We start from the raw sequence: 19,785 nt of genomic DNA on the forward strand, positions 1-19,785 counted from the left end.
AAAAAGTAAGCTTGAAAAAAAATCAGCTGAATAGCTATTCAATCAGAGAAATATTTTGGCCTTAATTATTTGCATGCTACCTTAGATATAGTTTACAATTAAGAATAACCATCTAAAAAGTATCCTTAAAAAGCAACTGTTTTTCAGCCCCACTGAGGTGGCAGTAATTCAGGAAGTGAACAGAAACTTCAACAACAAGACAATACTTAGAGTGCATTAAATAAATATAAATTTTATTAAAAACACTCACATAGCGTTATCAGGAATGATATAATAATAAACGCTTTCAAATAACCTGCATTCATAACATTACAATACTTACAGTATTTATAACCATCCTCAGATTTTTATAGACAAACCAAACATCTCATGAAAATAAGTTTTTAAAAAAAGTGTAGAAAAATGCACACAGAACTCATTATCTTAGTGTCAGACTGCAGAAGTTTCCTACACAAGTTAACCACTAGCTTTAGAAGTGAACTGTACACCACTGTGCGTCAATCAGGATGAAAAATTCATTCAAGTAAAGTTGACACCACTCAGAAGCATTTTCAAGTATGGCTATATAGTCAACCTGATATTCCTATATAAGCAAATTGGAGATCTGCTTTCCATTCATTCTGAGGCAGGTTTGATATTTACAATTATAGATCTGATATTTACAATATGCCACTTAATTTTTTCTCCTTCCTACCTAGCCTCTCCTCAACCCCCCAAACTATATTTCCTGCTGTTGGCCAGCAGTTTGACAAATGACAGTGGATTGGTACAGAAACCAAATCATCTAGGGATGGTTGACTCAAAACCAACAAATGTGCATGTAGTAACCAAATGTTTGGGGTTAGATACATGGCATATGCAAAACATTCAAATCATGCAGTTTGACATATATAAAGCAAATGATCTTGAAATGCTTGTAAAGGGTCACAGCCAAAAACTAGAGAAAAAAAAGTTTTTTTTAAGACAAAAGCCATGTTTTGACCCCCCCCCCAAAAAAAAATCCATTAAGATTTGACCAATAAAACTCAAAGGCCTCCATTGATTAAGAGTTTATTTGAAATGTTAGTAAGCAAAAATGTACACAGACTAAGACATAATTGTACAGTTGATTGCACACCATCCCCCTAAGTGTTTGCTTGTGTAGAAAAGTCCTGTGGATCTGTACCTGTATTGATTACAGGGTCAAAACATCTTTTATTTAGAGAGTTAAAGACTCTAGCCAACAGCCACTTGCCAAACTCCTGACTTAACAATTTTCCCTTTATCAACTCAGTGCATTCTATTTTCATGTAATTTTTTTCTGCTTGAAACAGTCAAAAGATTTTCTAAACTCTTAAAATGCTTTTCTTTACAATAAAAATGGCCAACAGATTTACAAGATTAGTTTTAGTTACATCAGGACATAGACAAGTAAAATAGGAGGGATTCAAAATAAAAGGGTTAAATCCCTGAAAAAGAATATATTTATTAACCTATAACAATTTTACATGAACACAGGTGACGTGTTGGCATAAGGAGAACATGAGCTGAAATATCCCTGAATTTTTAGAACAAAAAGGTTGAAGTTCAAGTTATACTTGCTAAGAAATCAAGTATTGGAAAAAGGTGTTTTTTTTTAACTAAAAAAAAAAAGCCTTGGAAAAAAATGATGGTACACAATGCTATAAGCTTTCACTCTCAGTTCAATATCCTATTGCCAAACTAGTGTTGAGGTATATGACAAGTAGGAACATCACTCAAACCTTTAATGAATTCTTAGCTCACATTATGATATATTTGTAGCAGGTTGAGTAGCACCATCATGATGTGAATTCTGTTTCAAATCTCTCTCTATATATATTTATATATATATGTATATATTTTAATCTCTTTTTACAGTACTAAAATACTAAAGCATTGCGTTAAAAAAGTTTGTGTACAATTTAATTTACTTACTATACATCTCTTTCATTTCTTTATACAAATTAATGATTTAAAACCACCACAGCAAACCAGCTGCCTGTTTTTAAATTTTTTTTAATTAATAGATTCACATGGAACTAACCCTGTTTATTCATCTTACACAGTCATCAGTCTGCTCAATCTTTCTGGTAAAGAGGACACTTAAGCTAAGAAATGACAACATTAAAATGTACAATTATCAACACAAAGGCAGACTGCCATTTGGTTCGCCAAAGGGAACCATACAGATCCATAAAATAGCATTGGCTTAAGTGAACTAGCTTTGTTGAGTCTGTAGCATGCTTTTATTTATTACCTGCAGTTAATAGAAAATTCTTAAAACTCTACATATTTGAGCAATGAACTTGTCATACAATTTTGTATAAAACTGTTTTACAGTATAGCATGTAAGATGAGCACCAGAAAACATGTGTTTTGTAGACTAATATATTCCCTTGAATCCAGTAAGCCCCGTTTTGGATGTAACTGGCTGTAATAAAAATGGATACATTGCTCATCAGCAGATGCATGGCTAAAAGCAAAAATATTTTAAAAGCTTTCCTTAAAAAAATCAACTTTTCATTCTAAAATGAAAGTAAACGTTTTTTTCTTTTTTTTTTTAAAACATCTCAGTACCTTAGCATTGTTCAAGTTGTCAAAGCTTAGGTAGACAAAGTGCTTCTAAAACACCATTTAAAATATTTATAGATATACATGTTTGTACACATATACATATGTGTATATATATATGTACATATATATGTTTATTGTCCTACAAGGACTTCCCTGGATGAGCAAAATCCAGAGGCCTTTAAAATGTCCACATTTTAAAAACTAAGCTTGTGTAAGAATAGGTAATTAAGATTAAAAACTTGAATGAAAAGGTACCCCCATTATTCAAGGGCATTGGAGTACACTGATAGCATCTTGATGATATAAAGGCATTAAATTTTCAACTGATAAAGACACCATTTTCTTAGCACCATTTCTTAGAACATCCAAACTAATTCAGTGTTTTGCTGTCTATTCATGCTTCCTGTAGCTATTTCGATAAATAAAAGTTAATATTAAGATTACAGTAAAAACTGCATGTTTAAAAGCCATAATTCCAGTATTTCAGTACATTGTATATTCAGCACCAGATGGTATTTTAAGATTCCTGCCCCTGTAATACTACAGTACTTGATTTGTGTTCCATGACTATGCAAACTTGGTGTTATTAAAAGTGGTCACAGATGTGTAGAGTTGTAAGGGGTAGGGAATCACATTTACATATCGTCTCGTCCAGTAATAGAACCAGTGTTTAAAAATGTAAATCGTGGAACACTTCCTTCTCCACCTTCTTTTTGCATAGAATGCTTTGGTCTTTTGCCTAGATTCCATCTGCGACCACTTAGGAGTCAGTGGAAATTAAGTGCTATGGTAAGATGACCTCTTGTTTTGCTGGTGAGCCGAGGTTCCTCCCACCACATTTGTCAGGATTATTGTGTCCTTTCACCACTGCCCACGTCATGAGAACTACACTAACGGACAAGTTGGTTGTGGTCTTTTCAAATGAGGTAACCAACTCCAGGGGCGACATCACATGTATCTGTTGTAAGGCCCCGTGACCCTAGTGAAGGCATATGGAGATGTAGTTACTGTGGAGTCTGTGGTCACGGACATGGTCCTTTCAGCAAGGGACTTGATGAAGCGCAGGTAAGTGGGTTCAGAAGGTTCATGCGGCTCAGTGGGCTCCCGTTTCACCTTTTTGCCGTGGGTTTTCTGAGGCACATAGTCCGGGCCATGCTTTTCACATTCTTCCTCTTTCTCACGGGCTTTCTCGGCCATTTTGGCTTCCCAGAGCGCCAAGCCGTGTTTTGGCTCATTCATGCTCTTGTGCTGGTAAAAGACAAGCGAGATCCTGGTGGGGTGATTCCTGTTGGGATTCTTTAAAGGGGTTGTGGCGTGCAGCTCCCGCTTTGCACACTCGATGAGAATTGACCCATGAGTTGGAGCCACAGCCACTCCTCCGATGTCAGGATCCAGGAAGCTCTGCTCACTGTCTGACCAGACCTCATCATTGTCCTCGGCGGCCGAAGGCTGCTTTTCCTGACTGCCAGCCTCCTGTACTTTGGGCAAGCCTTCCTGCACAGAAGTAGTTCTCTCAGGGTTAAGACCCGGAAGCACCTTAGATAAGCCATTGGCTGTGTGGGAGAGCATGTCGTTCTCCTTGTTTTGGAGATGCAGAGCATGAAGGGAACTGTTGAACATGCTCGGAGCTGCACTGTAGTTATGGATTAAATGAGAAGCTGGGTGATGCTCACCGTTTTTATAGTCTATGTCTGAATTGCTCAAATTGGGTGGTAATCTCGAGGTGGCTCCCATGAAGTGGCCATCCATCTCATGCGTGGAATAAGGAGGAAATGCCCCTACATGGTGTACATTTGGTCTGATAGTACAACTGCTGAAGGCATCTCCTTGCATATTTTGGTTTCCGTAACCTAAGTACTTAGAAGTAAAACTCTGGCTGTTTCCGAACCTTGGCTGGTAAAGTGTGTGGATGGGTGGCAGATTTAGCTTAGACAGAGGGTCTTGGTTTGGATACCTATAGAGATCCATGGGCTGAGGCTGGGGAGAATAAGAGCCCAGATATTGGGAGCAGCTGTCCATTGATATGTTTCCATTGCATTGATATGATGGATACTGGTTACTCTGATTCAAAAGCCCAGAGTAGGGGCTCACGGGATTAGAAGAATTCAAATAGGAACCTGCAGCTTGGGATGAGGTGGAATAGAGGTTCACAGGGTTGGCACCTCCATAAATATCTGAAGTGTGCGAAGAGCCTGGATAAGGGCTCATTGCATTGGGCTGTCTCATGTACAGAGTGGTGGATCCAGATGAAGAGTAAGAGCTGACCGACTCTGACTGAGAGTTATTAGTTAAGGGGTGAGGTGGCTGCTGTTGCAGGGGCTGCTGCTGAGGTCGCTGCAGCTGTGGCGGCTGCTTCTGTGGCTGTGGAAGTTGTTTCTGCAGTTGGGGTTGGGACTGGGGCTGCTGGGATGGCTGCATGACTGGTCCTGAAAGTCGCAGAAGTTCTGTGGACAGGATAAGAGAGAGCAGGGACAAATATGCTTGATTATCATTTTATGAAGGCCAGTGAGGATGTTTACATGCAAGTGAGAACCAGGACTAGAATTATGCAAGACCCATCAAACAAGGACGAGAGTAACATCAGAGCTCTCTAATCACTGTCTCGCATAGTTTTGTGTGTCTAAAGCGTTAGAGACAAAATGGCAGAATCCATAACAGTACAACTGGGTGAATGGTGGGAAATGTAATAAAACATCCAAAAGCCATTCCACTGAGGGCACCACGTGCTCCAGAGCTTCTGTGCTTTTGAACACGCCACACTGCCTACTGAAGTGCCCTGTCCATCCTCCCCATCTCCCTGCCCTTCTTGACGCAGTCATCCCTTCCTCAAGGAAGCCTTCTCTAAAGCCAGCTTCTAGTGCTTTTGTAATTCTTGGTCATAGTCACTGCAAACATAAGTCACATAAAGCAATAGTCATAATATCCTGGATACTATATAATGGATACTGGAATTATCCATTTTTAGTTCTTTCTTCACCTCACTGTAAAGCAGTTCCTTGAGGGAAAGGATCCTGTCTCATTTCACTTTATTTCTCCATTGCCTGGCAAACAATGTTAAATGGGTAAAGGAGTAGGAAAATTTGTTATGGAAGATTTAGCAATGCTATGAGGGAAAAAAAAAAAAGTATTCATTTAAATATCCAAAACACTTTATACAGTTGGCAAACTCTATTTCATTAGCATGCTTTCCAGGAAGGAAATTCACAGTTATAGATAGAACTTTAAAGAAACTTTTAGCTTTGTATGTGAAACTGGTAAAAGTCACACTTCTGTTTCATGACTTCACTTAAGCAAAAAAAAAAAAAGTAATATGAGATCAGAACAGATAAATGGAGCTGCAATGGCAGTTCTGAAAACTGAAATGACTACTGCAGAGGCCAGTTAGAAGGAACTACATGCAAAGTTCTTACTGATTATACTATACAGCTAACTTAAAGGAGCTATCAGGGAGTGGATCGGATTTACTTAGTGTAAATCAACGTATCAACAAATATTTATTAAACATCTTTGACATATGATTCTAAATTACTTAGTTTTATCTCTGAGATTCAGAGACAAATCAATCAGTAGGGAGATTTGACTTAGTGAAGCAGAGATGGGTGGTTCCAAGTAAAGCAGGATACTAACGCAAAAGATATACATTTTTCTTTTGTTTCTGGCTAGGTCAATACCATCTCTTAAATTTGGATATGGACAACATTTGTATGATTTTATTTTTTAGAGTATTAATATAGTCATAAAGTGAGAAGCTTTAGAAAGAATATTCACTTAGCATTGATAAATAATGCTCTATTGCTATAACTATAGATGTGATCTATTTTGATGGATAAAAGTTTTATAAAGAACTATATGTGGAGCCCCCTTGCATACCTCAGACTCAACCTGGCTAAGGAAAAGTACCCTATTCTCCTGCCCTTCCCCTTCCATATCTCAATAAATAGTACTATTATCTGGGCTTATAACTTTAGAATCATCCTTAACTATTTTTTCTCCTTCATTCTAATGGTTTGTCACTGATGTATTGATAATCATTTTGGAAGAATTTGCTTCTATCATCTTCACTACACCAAAGTTCAAGCTCTTATTATCTCCCTCTCGGTTGACTGCATCTGTCTCCAAGCTATTAGTTACTCCACCTCCAATTCGGCTTGCCAGTCATTGCTAATAACTCTAATTTCACCACGTCACTTACCATAAAACTCTGCCATTTATTAGAAAATAAAATCCAAACTTCTTCCTCAAACTGGGGCTAATGGTGCAACATCTCATTACATCTTCAAGAACAAAGCCTGGGCCTTGCTACCTTAGAGAAAATTCTGGTACGGAATGAAGACCATGGCTGAACTTAATCTTCCAAAATCAACAATGTTCACTTTTAAAATGTGTCATCTAACACATGAATCTACAGCGCTTCACGTTAGATTTACCTGGCAGCTGTTTAGCCTGGCTTGCATTTTCAGTCTGTTTTGGACGAGATGAGGCTGACTTTTCTTTTTCACTCTTATTTGTGCTGTTCTCCAAAGAGGAAAGCTTTTCAGCTGCAGCTTTCTTGGCTTCTAGTTTCCTCTGTCGGCCCGTCTTGACTGGCTCTGCTAACATCCTGACCTTCCGCCGAAAAGAACTCAGTACCTGAATGGCGCCGTTTCGTTTTTTCTCCTCCTGAGCTTCTACACTGCCAAATTCATCAACATCAGAGACTTTGTAGAGAGGCAGAACGTGGAGCTGCTCATCCTCAGGTTTCCCTCCAATTTCTCGATTGTCTTCTCTAGTGAGGGTGCATACCTGGCAGGGAAGTAAGAGAGCACAGCTTCAGATTCAGTCCAAATGAAAGCTGCTGTGTGTAAGTTTCCCCTCGGTATTTAGATTCATGGTGCTGGCCTACTGGACCAGATTGGTTTGTTACCATAAAACCATGTTTGTCTGTTATTAATGAAGACTGCATCAAAATGGTACATCAAGATAAATAAGTTCATGTTCTTTTTTTTTTTTTTAATCTATCAGGAATTGTTACCTGTAGAGACCCTGTTCCTCACAGACATTTCTAAGGGAAGAAACTGTACTGTACCCAAAGTGTAGCAATCTTCCACTTTTCACACTTACAAAATAGATGTGCTAGAGGTGAAGCCTCTTCAAAAAAGAAACTACAAGTTTCCTCCACCAAAACGACTTCCTCTGTTTTTGGTAATATCACATTCGCCTCATTTCATACTTTTGTGCACAAAGAAATTTCACATCTTTCTTCACACCTAACTCTCCTTAACTGTGTTTAGGAAATTTGCACCAGATACCAAGGTGAAATCTAAATAATGTAAAACTGAAGATTTGATTCATATGTAACTTAATGCTGTTTCCACGTTTCTTTTCTCTCCTCTATACTCTGTGAAATCTAACTTACTGTTTCTCTTCTTTCTCATTTCTTTTCTAAAAAGGAAAAAAGCTACTTCTGCTGCTCTGATAACTTGATGGTACTTTTTTTTTCTTTGGTTGGCCACAATCACACTGGCTTTGAAAGACTGTTTGTTGGTTTTGAAATACTAGCTTTGAGTATTGAATGCTTTTAATTAACAGAGAAAATGTGACCACAGTTATTTAAAATCCAAGGTAACATAAAAATCATTGAGAGATATGCTTGAAAGGAATGTGATGGTTAGATTTATGTTTGTAAATAAGTTTAACGTGTGATGGTGTTAAAATGGTACACAGAAGTCATCCCAAATCCTTGTCTCTGAGCATCTGTCACCTTTTCCCACAATTTATTCCTACTCACTTCTACTTGTCTTGTGCAGCTTTCCATCTAACTACATAGAAATTGCAGTCTATCAGAGGTAAATTCCCCTCCACTTGAAAACTTTTTCTTCCTCTGCCTGCTTTCCATCTCCTTGCTGAAGAGGAATCTGATTATCTTCAGGACCAACTATAGCTCCATCTATCATTTATTTCCCCTAATCCCCAGAATCTAGCAGAGCCTCCAAATGAGCAGATGTTCAATACCTGATTAGCGATGATATAAGATATTGTAGATGATAAGCCTCGTGTTTGTTCTCCTGGATCAGAAGTTAGCAAACTTGGGTTAGTGGCCAATCTGCCTCACAGCCTGTTTTTTGTATGGCCACTGAATTAAGATTTTTTTTTTTTTCATTTTTAAAGAACTTTTTATTGGGAGGGACCCAAAGAACATTACAGAGATCCTATGTGGCCTGCAAAGCTTTTTAACAGAAAAAGTGTCCAACCCCTGCTCTAAATTATAGGTATTAATCAGTACCTTCTCTGCTTTTCAACAAAAATTTCACACCAGCTTCCTCAAATTACTTCTACTGCCTACTACCTCTGTGAATTCTTTTCTCCTCTGTAATAGAACTATAGTGCCTGCCTTATATTTTCCACGTTAGGTCTCATCTTCCTCAGTTACACTTATATTCATGTTGATGACTCACTGTTGTTCAGTCGCTCAGTCATGTCCGATTCTTTGCGACCCCATGGACTGCAGAAGACCACGTGTCCCTGTCCCTCATCATCTCCTGAAGTTTGCCCAAGTTCATGTCCATTGCACTGGTGATGCCACCCAGCCATCTCATCCTCTGATGCCCTCTTCTCCTTCTGCCCTCAATCTTTCTCAGCATCAGGGACTTTTCCAATGAGTCGGCTGTTCGCATCAGATGACCAAAATACTGGAGCTTCAGCTTCAGCATCAGTCCTGCCAACGAGTACTCAGGGTTGATTTAAGACTGCCTGGTTTGCTCTCCTTGCTGTCCAGGGGACTTTCAGGAGTCTTCTCCAGCACCACAATTTGAAGGCATCAATTCTTTGGCATTCTGGAGGAGGGAATGGCAAACCACTCCAATATACTTGCCATCAGAACCTCACGAACTGATGACTCATTAGGTTGATTAATTTATAGTTTCTGTACTTAAGCTTTTTCATTTTTTATCTCCATCCTGGGTCATCATCCCTCTAGGTGCAAGGCCACACCCTGAGTTTTATTGGTATAGAACACATTGCTCCATCCTAAGATGGATCCATTTTCTCCCCTTAGCAAAGTTTCCAACTGAGGGCAGTTCATTTCACTGACTGTAATATGTAGCTACAATAGGTGGTTTTGGACTTTGAACCTTTTATAGTAGTTACTGTGACAATGGCGACACATTTTTCATACATCCTCTCTATGTAAGTTAGACTGGTATCTTGGCTTGTGTATGACTTTTTGCTGAACTGATTATAACTTACCCGATATTTGATACTAAATTCTGAAAGCTATCCAGTTATAGCTAGCAATGTTTAGTCACCAGTTTAGCACCAAGAATTTTCATGATTTTCACATACTTCTCAACAGTTTTCCACTGATATGCCAACCTGTTATACGAGTACTAGTTATGCCAAATAAGGTCACTTGCAACAGCAATCATTCATGAAGACACTGGTCGCTACAATGACATCTGCAGGAAGCAGATTACTTTCATTAAATGCTGCTAGCTTCCATCCTCTCCTCTTCAGGAGCACATGCCGCTAGCCTGTCCTCAGCTCCACCTACCAGTGTGCTGCCATTCTGCATGTTCTGCAAGTCTCTGTGGGCATGAGCACAGAAGTCCAAACATGCGGTGACCCCTGAGAATGGACGGCCTTCCTTCAGACCCAGACGGCACTCTGCTGCTCTGTGTTCATATTCAATCTGAAAAATAGAAGTGTGTCTATGAGTGGGAAGGACTTAGGCATCTGAAATTCTTAGGCACACATTTGACAAAAAAGTTTAAGATGGGTATACTGAGCAGGTCAAGAAATTCCTTAGTATTATATTTTATATCCCAAAACACAATGGAGTGAGGCGAAATGGGGCAAGTGGTTTGACATAGTAAAGTTTTTATTTTACAGTGTTGAGGTATAATTGACTTATACTTTAAATATATGCTGTTTATATAATATATATCAAACAGTACACTATATATATGTGAAACCATTGCCACAAACAAAATAATGTGCATATCCATCATTCCCCAAAGTTTGCTCATGCCTCTTTACTTTCATGCCTCCTACTTTGTTCTCCAGTAAGTAAGTAAGTGAAAGTTGCTCAGTCATGTCTGACTCTTTGCGACCCCATGGAGTATAGAGTCCATGGAATTCTCCAGGCCAGAATGCTGGAGTGGCTAGCCTTTCCCTTCTCCAGGGGATCTTCCCAATCCAGGGGTTGAACTGGGGTCTCCCACATTGCAGGTCGATTCTTTACCAGCTGAGCCACATGACTTTCTTCTCAAGCACAAACTACTGATCGGCTTTGTCACTAGAGATTAGTTTGCATTTTCTAGAATTTTATACAAATGGATCCATTTTGAGTTAATTTCTATACAGGGTGTGAGAATAAGAGTCAAAGAATTTTTTTTCCATATGGATATTCAACTGTTCAAACACCAGTGGGCAAAAAAAGTTTGTACTTATCCCATTGAATTGCCTTTATTGAAAATCACTTGACCGTACATGTTGAATCTATTTCCAGACTATCTGTCCTGATCTTTTGTTATGTAATAGTGTACTGGCGTGTGTGTAGGCCAATAACTAACTGTCTTGATTACTAGTATATGTACATTTGTAGTAAATCTTGAAATCCTGGAGTATAAATATTCATATTTTGGTCTTTAAAAAACTGACAACTATGGATTCTTTACACTTCTCTCTATATATTTTAGAGTCACCTTGTCAATTCCTTCAGAACACCTGGTAAGACATTGGTAGGTCATGTACTGAATCCATTGATTAATTTGGGAAGAACTGACAAATAATATTTAGTCTTGTGATCCATGAACACTGCATATTTTTCCAGTTATTTAGGTCTTCTATAATTTCTCTCTGCAGTGTTTTGTAGTTTTCAGTGCATAGGTCTTATACAGTTCTGTCAAATATGTATCTATGGATTTCATTTTTGATGCTCTTGGTTTTCATTTCAATTTTTAATTGTTTATTGCTAGTGTATAGAAAATATAATTGATTTTTATAGTTTGCAACTGTTGTAAGCCATTTATTAGTTCTAGGAGGTTTTTTGGTAGATTCTTTGGAATTTTCCATGTAGAGACACATGTTGTCTGCAAATAAGGGACAATTTTATTCCTTCATATTCAATCTGTATCCTTGCCTTCTGCACTGTCTAAAATTTCCAGTTAGATGTTAAATAGAATAAGCTATAAGGATATTTATACAGCACAAGGAACATAGCTGAAAATTTACAGTAATTATAAATGAAGTATAATCTTTAATAGTTGTGAATATCTGTGTTGTACATGTGAAACTCATGTGGTAAATCAACTATACCTCAATTTAAAAAATTAGGATGCCACAACAAGCTTGCTGCCAAGATGAAAATTGAAAACCTATCTTGAATTTTATTAAGCAAACATCCATTTGATAAAGAATTATGTATTTATTTTTATTACTGTATGACAACTGTATATTAAACTTATGTTTATAAATGTGGCACAGAGAACATTGTCAACAAACAGTAAAACCTAGTTGAGAAGCTAAAAGAAAGGTGTTAACTAGAAGTGGTAAGAATGGCCATCCTTTTCTTATTCTGGGTAATTTTTTTGTTTTTTTAATTTTAGCTTTCCATTTATTGATTTTTCACAGATGTCAAAGGTCTACCTTAGATAACAGGCATGATCCCAACACAAAATGGATAGGTGGCTCAGGTGGTAAAGAATCTGCCTCCAGTGCAGATTTGATCAATGCAGATCAACCCAGGTTCAGTCTCTGGGTCAGGAAGATGCCCTGGAGGAGGAAATGGCAACCCATTCCAGTATTCTTACCTGGAGAATTCCACAGATAGAGGAACCTGGTGGGCTATAGTCCACGGGGTCGCAAAGAGTCAGACAGAACTGAGCAAAGACTCACTTTTTATCACAAAATAACATTAAGAAGCTTCATGTCACAAAATAGAGTAAAGCAAATTACAATTCCACCTTGAACAAGTCAAGGAGTGAAATGCTTCTTTAGCTTGCTGCCATGCCGTAAAAACACTAAGCACTTTAGTTGTCGTTAGGGGAAAGCTTTCAGTCTTTCACCATTACTCATGTTAGCTTTAGGTTTTTCATCTATGCCCTTTATTAGGCTGAGAAATTTTCCTTCTATGGATGTTAAATCTTGTCAAATGCCTTTTCTCTGCTGAGATATTGTTTCCTCTAATATGTTGGTTAATACAGTGAATCACATTGATTGATCTTTGACTGTTAAATGAACTAACTGTTCCTGAAATAAACTCCACTTGATCATGATGTATTATTCCTTTTATACCAGTATTGGATGTATTTGCATGAAATTTTGTTAAGAATTTTCATATTAATATTCATGAAGATCATTGGATTTTATTTTTTCTTTAATGTCCTTGTCTGATTTTAGTATCAGGATATTTCCAGTCTCATAGAAGGAATTGGGAAGTATTTACTCCTTTGCTATTCTCTAGAAGAATTTCCATGAGTATCTCTTTCTTAAATAATGGGTGAAATTTGTAAGGGGGAAATCATTTGGGTTTGGAGTTTTCTTTTTGAGAAAGTTTTTACTTATAATTTCTTTAATAGACACAGAAGTATTTGTGGTATTTATTTTCTTTCTTTAAATTTATTTTTAATTGGAGGATAATTGGTTTAGAATATTGTGTTGGTTTCTGCCATACAACAATGTGAATCAGTCATAAATATACATATATCCCCACCCTCCCCCAACCCCACACCCACCCCAGCCCTCCACATTGTCACAGAGGACTGCGTTGAGCTCTATACAGCAACTTCCCATTAGCTATCTATTTTACACATGGTAATGTATATGACTTACTTTACTCTGTGTAATAATCTCTAGGTTCATCCACCTCACTAGAACTGACTCAAATGTGTTCATTTTTATGGCTGAGTAATATTCCATTGTATATATGTACCACAACTTCTTTATCCATTCATCTGTCAATGGACATCTAGGTTTCTTCCATGTCCTATTTATTTTTTAAGCTTTGGTAATTTGCACCTTTTAAGGACTTTGTTCATTTCATCTAAGTCATTGATTTTATTTTCATAAAGTTTTGATAATATTTTCTATTATTAATTTGTAGGATCTACAGTGATTTCTCATCTCTAATTCTTGATATTGACAATTTGTACCTTCTATTTTTTTCTTGATTAAACTGACTCAAAGAAATAGTTTTTGGCTTCACTGATATATTTTGTTTTGTGCATTCTATCTTATTGATTCCTGTTCTTAACTTCTGCTTTTCTTTCCTTCTGTTTCTTATAAGGCTAAAAGTGCTCCTTTTCTCCAAGTTTCATAGGGTAGAAGATCACTGATTTGAGGCTTTATACTCTTCTGATATAACTGTTCGATGCTATAAATCTTTAAGTAAGGCTTCATAGTTGCATCCCACAAATTTCAATGCCACATCTTCATTTTCATTCAGTTTGAAATAGTTTCTTTGTTGAGATTTGTGATTTTTACTTTGTAGGGTCAGAGAGCATACTTTGTGACTTTTAAATTTACTGATTAGTTAATATTCCGGTCACCAAACTATTATCTTGGTAAATCATCCTTGTACACTTGAAATTAACGTACTCTGTCATTGTGTGGGGAGTTTTATACATGTCAATAACATCAATTTGGTTAAAAGTGCTGTTCAAGTCTTCTGTTCCCTTATTAATTTTCTGTCCACTTGTTCTAACAGTCATTGAGAAAGATATACTGAAAATTGATTGCGGTTGGAGATTTCTTAGTTCTATCAGTTTTTGTTCAATATAATTTGAAGCTATTTATTATATGCATAGTTAGGATTATGTTCTCTTGCTAACCTGACCTTTTTATCACTATGAAATGATCTTTATAATATTCTATGCCATGAAATCTACCTTGCTATTAATATCACTCCAGCTTTTGATTGACATTAGTACAATATTTCTTGGTTCTTGTTTTTTTAAAATCATAACTGTTTTACATGAGTGTGATTATTCAGTATCACAAGCTCTACCTTTTAAGTAGGGAATGGTAAAAAAATTTACTTTTGATGTGGTTTTTTAATATTGCTAGGATTAAATATGCCATATGCTATTTGTTTTATATTTGTTTTATCTTTGGTTCCATATTTTTAAAAATGCTTTGGGATTCTATTCTCATCTCTTTACTGGGGGACTATACCCTTTTTTTTTAGTGGCTGCTTACTTTAAAGTTTATAGTGCAGTGCAATAGTTTATCCATATAGTATTATATTATTCCATATATAAGAATCTTACAACCATATATTTCCAATTCCCCAGCTTCTGCACTTTTACATGTTATGAGCCTTAAATTACATTTTAAATATATTTTAAAATAGCAAATTATCTTTTAAAGAAAAATTTTTAAATAAGGGGAAAAAGTCTTTTTTTCTTAAATATCTACTATTTTTGATGTCTTCATTACTTTTTGTCAATCCAGATTTCTATCTAGTATTTTTCTATCAGAGGGCTTCCTTTAACATTTCTGAAGTGTTAGTCTGCTGGTGCCAAATTATTTCAACTTTGGTATGTCTGAAAAAAATTTTTTATTTTGCATTCAGTTTTTAGAGTCTTTACCGATTTCAAGGTTGATAGTTTTATTTTTTTTCCCAGTACTTTAAAAATGTTTCTATCTTTTTTTCTTGCATTTTTCTATGTCTATTATCATTTTTCTCTATACATAGTCTTTTCTTTCCCCTCCTCCATCTGCTCTTCATGTTATTGATTTTAATGTGATTTTATGTAGCATTCTTTGTTAATCTCCCTCCCTCACACACACAACCTCTATTTGGGGCTTGCTGAGCTTCTTCTGGGATCAATGGGTTTATTGTGTGAGTAATTGGCCATTATATTTTAAAATATTCTCTGTTCTCCTTCTGGGATTCTAATTACATACATATTAGGGTAATAATACTGTGCCATAGGCATTCGATCAATTCATTTTATTTTTCAGTTTTGCTTTTCCTCTTTCACATTGGGACATTTCTATCACCACATATTCAAGCTCACTAATCTGCTGTTAATTCCATCTACTGTATTTTTTATTCAGATATTATATGTTTTTCATCTCAAGAAGTTCAGTATGGGTCTGATGTCTTCTTCAGTTCAGTTCAGTCACTCAGTTGTGTCCGACTCTTTGCGACCCCATGAATTTTCAGCATGCCAGGCTTCCCTGTCCATCACCAATTCCTGGAGTTCACCCAAACTCATGTCCATTGAGTCGGTGATGCCATCCAGCCATCTCATCCTCTGTCGTCCCCTTCTCCTCCTGCCCCCAATCCCTCCCAGCATCAGAGTCTTTTCCAATGAGTCAACTCTTCACATGAGGTGGTCAAAGTACTGGAGTTTCAGCTTTAGCATCGGTCCTTCCAAAGAACACCCAGGGCTGATCTCCTTTAGAATGGACTTGTTGGATCACCTTGCAATCCAAGGGACTCTCAAGAGTCTTCTCCAATACCACAGTTCAAAAGCATCAGTTCTTCAGTGCTCAGCTTTCCTCACAGTCCAACTCTCAAATCCATACATGACCACTGGAAAAACCATAGCCTTGACTAGGGACCTTTGTTGGCAAAGTAATGTCTCTGCTTTTGAATATGCTATCTAGGTTGGTCATAACTTTTCTTCCAAGGAGTGCTGCTGCTGCTGCTAAGTCACTTCAGTCGTGTCCGACTCTGTGCGACCCCATAGATGGCAGCCCACCAGGCTCCCCCGTCCCTGGGATTCTCCAGGCAAGAATACTGGAGTGGGTAAGCATCTTTTAGTTTCATGGCTGCAGTCACCATCTGCAGTGATTTTGGAGGCCAGAAAAATAAAGTCCGCCACTGTTTCCACTGTTTCCCCATCTATTTCCCATGAAGTGATGGGGCTAGATGCCATGATCTTCCTTTTCTGAATGTTGAGCTTTAAGCCAACTTTTTCACTCTCCTCTTTCATCAAGAGGCTTTTTAGTTCCTCTTCACTTTCTGCCATAAGGGTGGTGTCATCTGCATATCTGAGGTTATTGATATTTCTCCCAGCAATCTTGATTCCAGCTTGTGCTTCTTCTTAGCTGTTTCTAAAGTCATGCTCATACTTTCCTCTATTGTCTTAAGTAAATGAAATATTAGCGATTTAATGCCCTTGTCAATATATTCTTATCATATATCATTTCTGGAACTGTTTCTGTTGATTGCTCCCTACCCCTGCTCCCTGCCCCCAATTATGGATCATGTTTTCTAATTTCTTTGTATACCTCGTAATTTTTGATGAGTTACTATACACTATTAATTCTATCTAAAAATTTTTTTTTTGTTCTGAGATGCTGTTATGTGTGCGTACTCAGTTGTGTCTTACTCTTTGTGACCCCATGGACTATAGCCCGCCAGGCTACTTTGTCCATGGAATTTCCCAGGCAAGAATACTGGAGTGGGTTGCCATTTCCTCCTCCAGGGGATCTTCCTGACCCAGGGATCAAACCCACATCTCTTGCATCTCCTGCATTGGTAGACAGTTTCTTTGCCACTATGCCATCTGGGAAAACCACCCTCCACCCCCATTAAGTTTGTTGGAATCAGATTGATCCTTTCAAGTCTTGCTTTTAAACATTATTAGATGGAACCAGAACAGCCTAATCTACTTCTGTTACCAAGGCCAGAAAATTCTAAATACTTAATATCTTTCATGTTAGGGTGTCTCTTCCTTCTGGATGGTATTAACAATAACTATTCCAAGTCCTGTATAAAATCAAAGGACTGTTTTGCCCATTTTGATGATTCCTTCCGTGGCCCTGGTAATCTCTTCACATGCAAGCAACATTCAGTATACAGCTGAAGACTCTACAGATCTCTGGAGCTCTTCTCAATGAAGCATTCTCCTCTTTGGGACTCTGAATTGTGAATTCCAGCACTTTTACCAAATTCTGAACTTCGTATCCTAACACAGAGAAAACCATGGCATCTGTGTAGGTTCCTCCTTCTTGCCTGAAGCCTAATGTGCTCTTTAGGAAGTAAGTTGGGGTAATTGTAGTTTACCTTTTTAAATTCCCTTCTCTCTAGGGTTAGTATCTTGAGTTTCTTATTGTCTTATATCTAAAAACTACTGTTTTATGTATTTTTTCTTTTTTTTTAAATGTGTGAAAGTAAATCAGTTTCTGTTAATCCACCATGGCTAGAAGCTGAAGTCATAACATGATAAAGTGTTTGATGGTTTGAACATTATTTACTATTAGGCTTATACAGCATTTTTGAGAGACTGGCTAAAGGTAAACGACCACTCTATTTCACAAACCACAAACAGTGGTTTGTGACTATTTAGTCCATGCTGTGGTCTAGTTAGCTTTATTCTGTTCCTTGAATAAAAATGATACAAAATCTAGTTGGTTTTTAGACTTATGCCATCTTATAAGAAACACCATGCAGGAGTCTGTAAATGAATTACTGGAAATTAATCTGTCTGGAAGACAATTCTAAGTGGATGACTTTCTGATGGTGTAAAGCTGTGCTGTTCAATTTGCTGGCTAGCAGCCACATGTGGCAATTTAAATCTAAATTAATTAAAATGGGAATTTCATTAAATCAGTTGCACTATCCACATATCACGTATTCAGTAACCACATGTAGCTAGTAACTACCATTCTAAATAGTGTAGACCGGAAATATTTCCACTGTCATAGAAAGTTCTCTTGGTCTAAAATGTCATTTCCACACTTGATGAAAGCCCATGATTTTAAGATTTAAGCCCGCTAATTCAGGCCTAAACTTTAGTGGTAAGATAATCATAGAAAAGACAGCGAAATACAAATCTACTGGCAGATATGAAGGTGTATTTAAGAAAATATAGTCTTATATCATGGAGCTGACAGAAGAAATGCTGTGAAGACCCAATGAAGCTTAACTTTGGCAATAAGACTTCATGAAATACAGGACTAAAGCAAGGAAAAACATGCATATGTGAGAAATAAAGGTATTATATTCAACTGGGGAAAAGGAGGCAAAGACCAAATAACAGACCTTGGCAGCGTCCGTAACTTTTATGTTTTACATATTCTGTAGGAAACGATCACATGGTTGTTTTTCAGATCTCTAAACCACGTGAAGACATATGGATAAATATTTCCAATAGTACCTACCATGAAATTTTAAAAAACACCTTATTCATTCTTAGCCATTAGATGATTTAGTTTACATAGACATTACATCTATTTTTTAATGTATGAATGTATGTATGTATTTTATGGTGGTAAGAACACAACATGAGAGCTACAATTTTAGAAAATGTTTAAATTTAAATTTGTTGATTATAGGTACAATTATACAGTAGATCTCTAGACATTATTGGTCGTGCTTAACCAAAACTTATGCCAACTGATTAGGCTCCTTTGTCCATGGCATTTCCCAAGCAAGAATACTGGAGTGGGTTGCCAGTTCTCCAGGGGATCTTCCTGACCCAGGGATCAAACCTGGGTCTCCTGCATTGGCAAGCAGATTCTTTACCACTGAGCCACCAGGGAAGCCCATAGTACATCTACACATTTGCTCATATACAAATACTAAAACACATCTAAGGGATTATATATAATCACAATCATGTTATATCTTAAAAATCTGAGGCTCCTTCGTATTTTAGATATTCCAGGTTTAGGAAATGCATAAAATACTCCAAACACAAACAGAGGAGAATACAGATGCTTAGATAACCGTGTTTGTATGATACAGTCTATAGTAAGAATCAAAGGAGTAAGGTGAACATCAATGCTTGTTGTTCTGTCCCATTCCTCAGTTAAATCCATTTGATTAATAACCCCTATAAAAAAATTCATGTAATAGAAAATGGCCAAACTTGAAATTTAGCAATATAGACTCAATTCATTTTCTTTTTATAGCTTGATTTATTGTGTTGCTTACCCAGAGCTGTTTTACAACAGTATCAAGCCATTCCTTATACTTTCCTGTGACACTGATTAAAATAGGTAAGGTTGTAAAATAACAATATTAATCCCACTGACATTAACCACATTTAAAACAGTCACATATACATCTCTAAAAATCTAGGTGTGACATGCTGCTGCTGCTGCTAAGTCGCTTCAGTCATGTCGGACGTGTGACATAAAACAACTTATAAAGAGACAATCATTAAAGCTGCCCTCTTTGCTACTTAAAAAAAAAAAGTGAATTGGGATTTGAGGAAAATTTTGATGTCCACATGTTAAAGAATAGCTAAATTGTTAATTAGAATTGGTCCCCTG

General features: G+C 37.0%; 1 protein-coding gene across 1 annotated transcript in view; it reads right to left on the minus strand.

Annotated features, from left to right (window-relative positions):
* Window positions 1-206: 206 nt before the first annotated feature.
* Window positions 207-19,785, minus strand: part of TET2 (tet methylcytosine dioxygenase 2) — a 135,650-nt gene continuing 116,071 nt past the window's right edge. The window contains exons 9-11 of the mRNA XM_040237533.1: window positions 10,103-10,240; window positions 7,002-7,356; window positions 207-5,018 (exon numbers count right to left, since the gene is read on the minus strand). Of these exons, the coding sequence (XP_040093467.1) occupies window positions 3,523-5,018; window positions 7,002-7,356; window positions 10,103-10,240 (1,989 nt within the window). The 3' untranslated portion in view covers window positions 207-3,522. The remainder of the gene's footprint in view (window positions 5,019-7,001; window positions 7,357-10,102; window positions 10,241-19,785) is intronic.

The sequence above is a fragment of the Oryx dammah genome, unplaced genomic scaffold (assembly GCF_014754425.2).
Source record: "Oryx dammah isolate SB20612 unplaced genomic scaffold, SCBI_Odam_1.1 HiC_scaffold_3, whole genome shotgun sequence".
NCBI classification, from domain to species: domain Eukaryota; kingdom Metazoa; phylum Chordata; class Mammalia; order Artiodactyla; family Bovidae; genus Oryx; species Oryx dammah.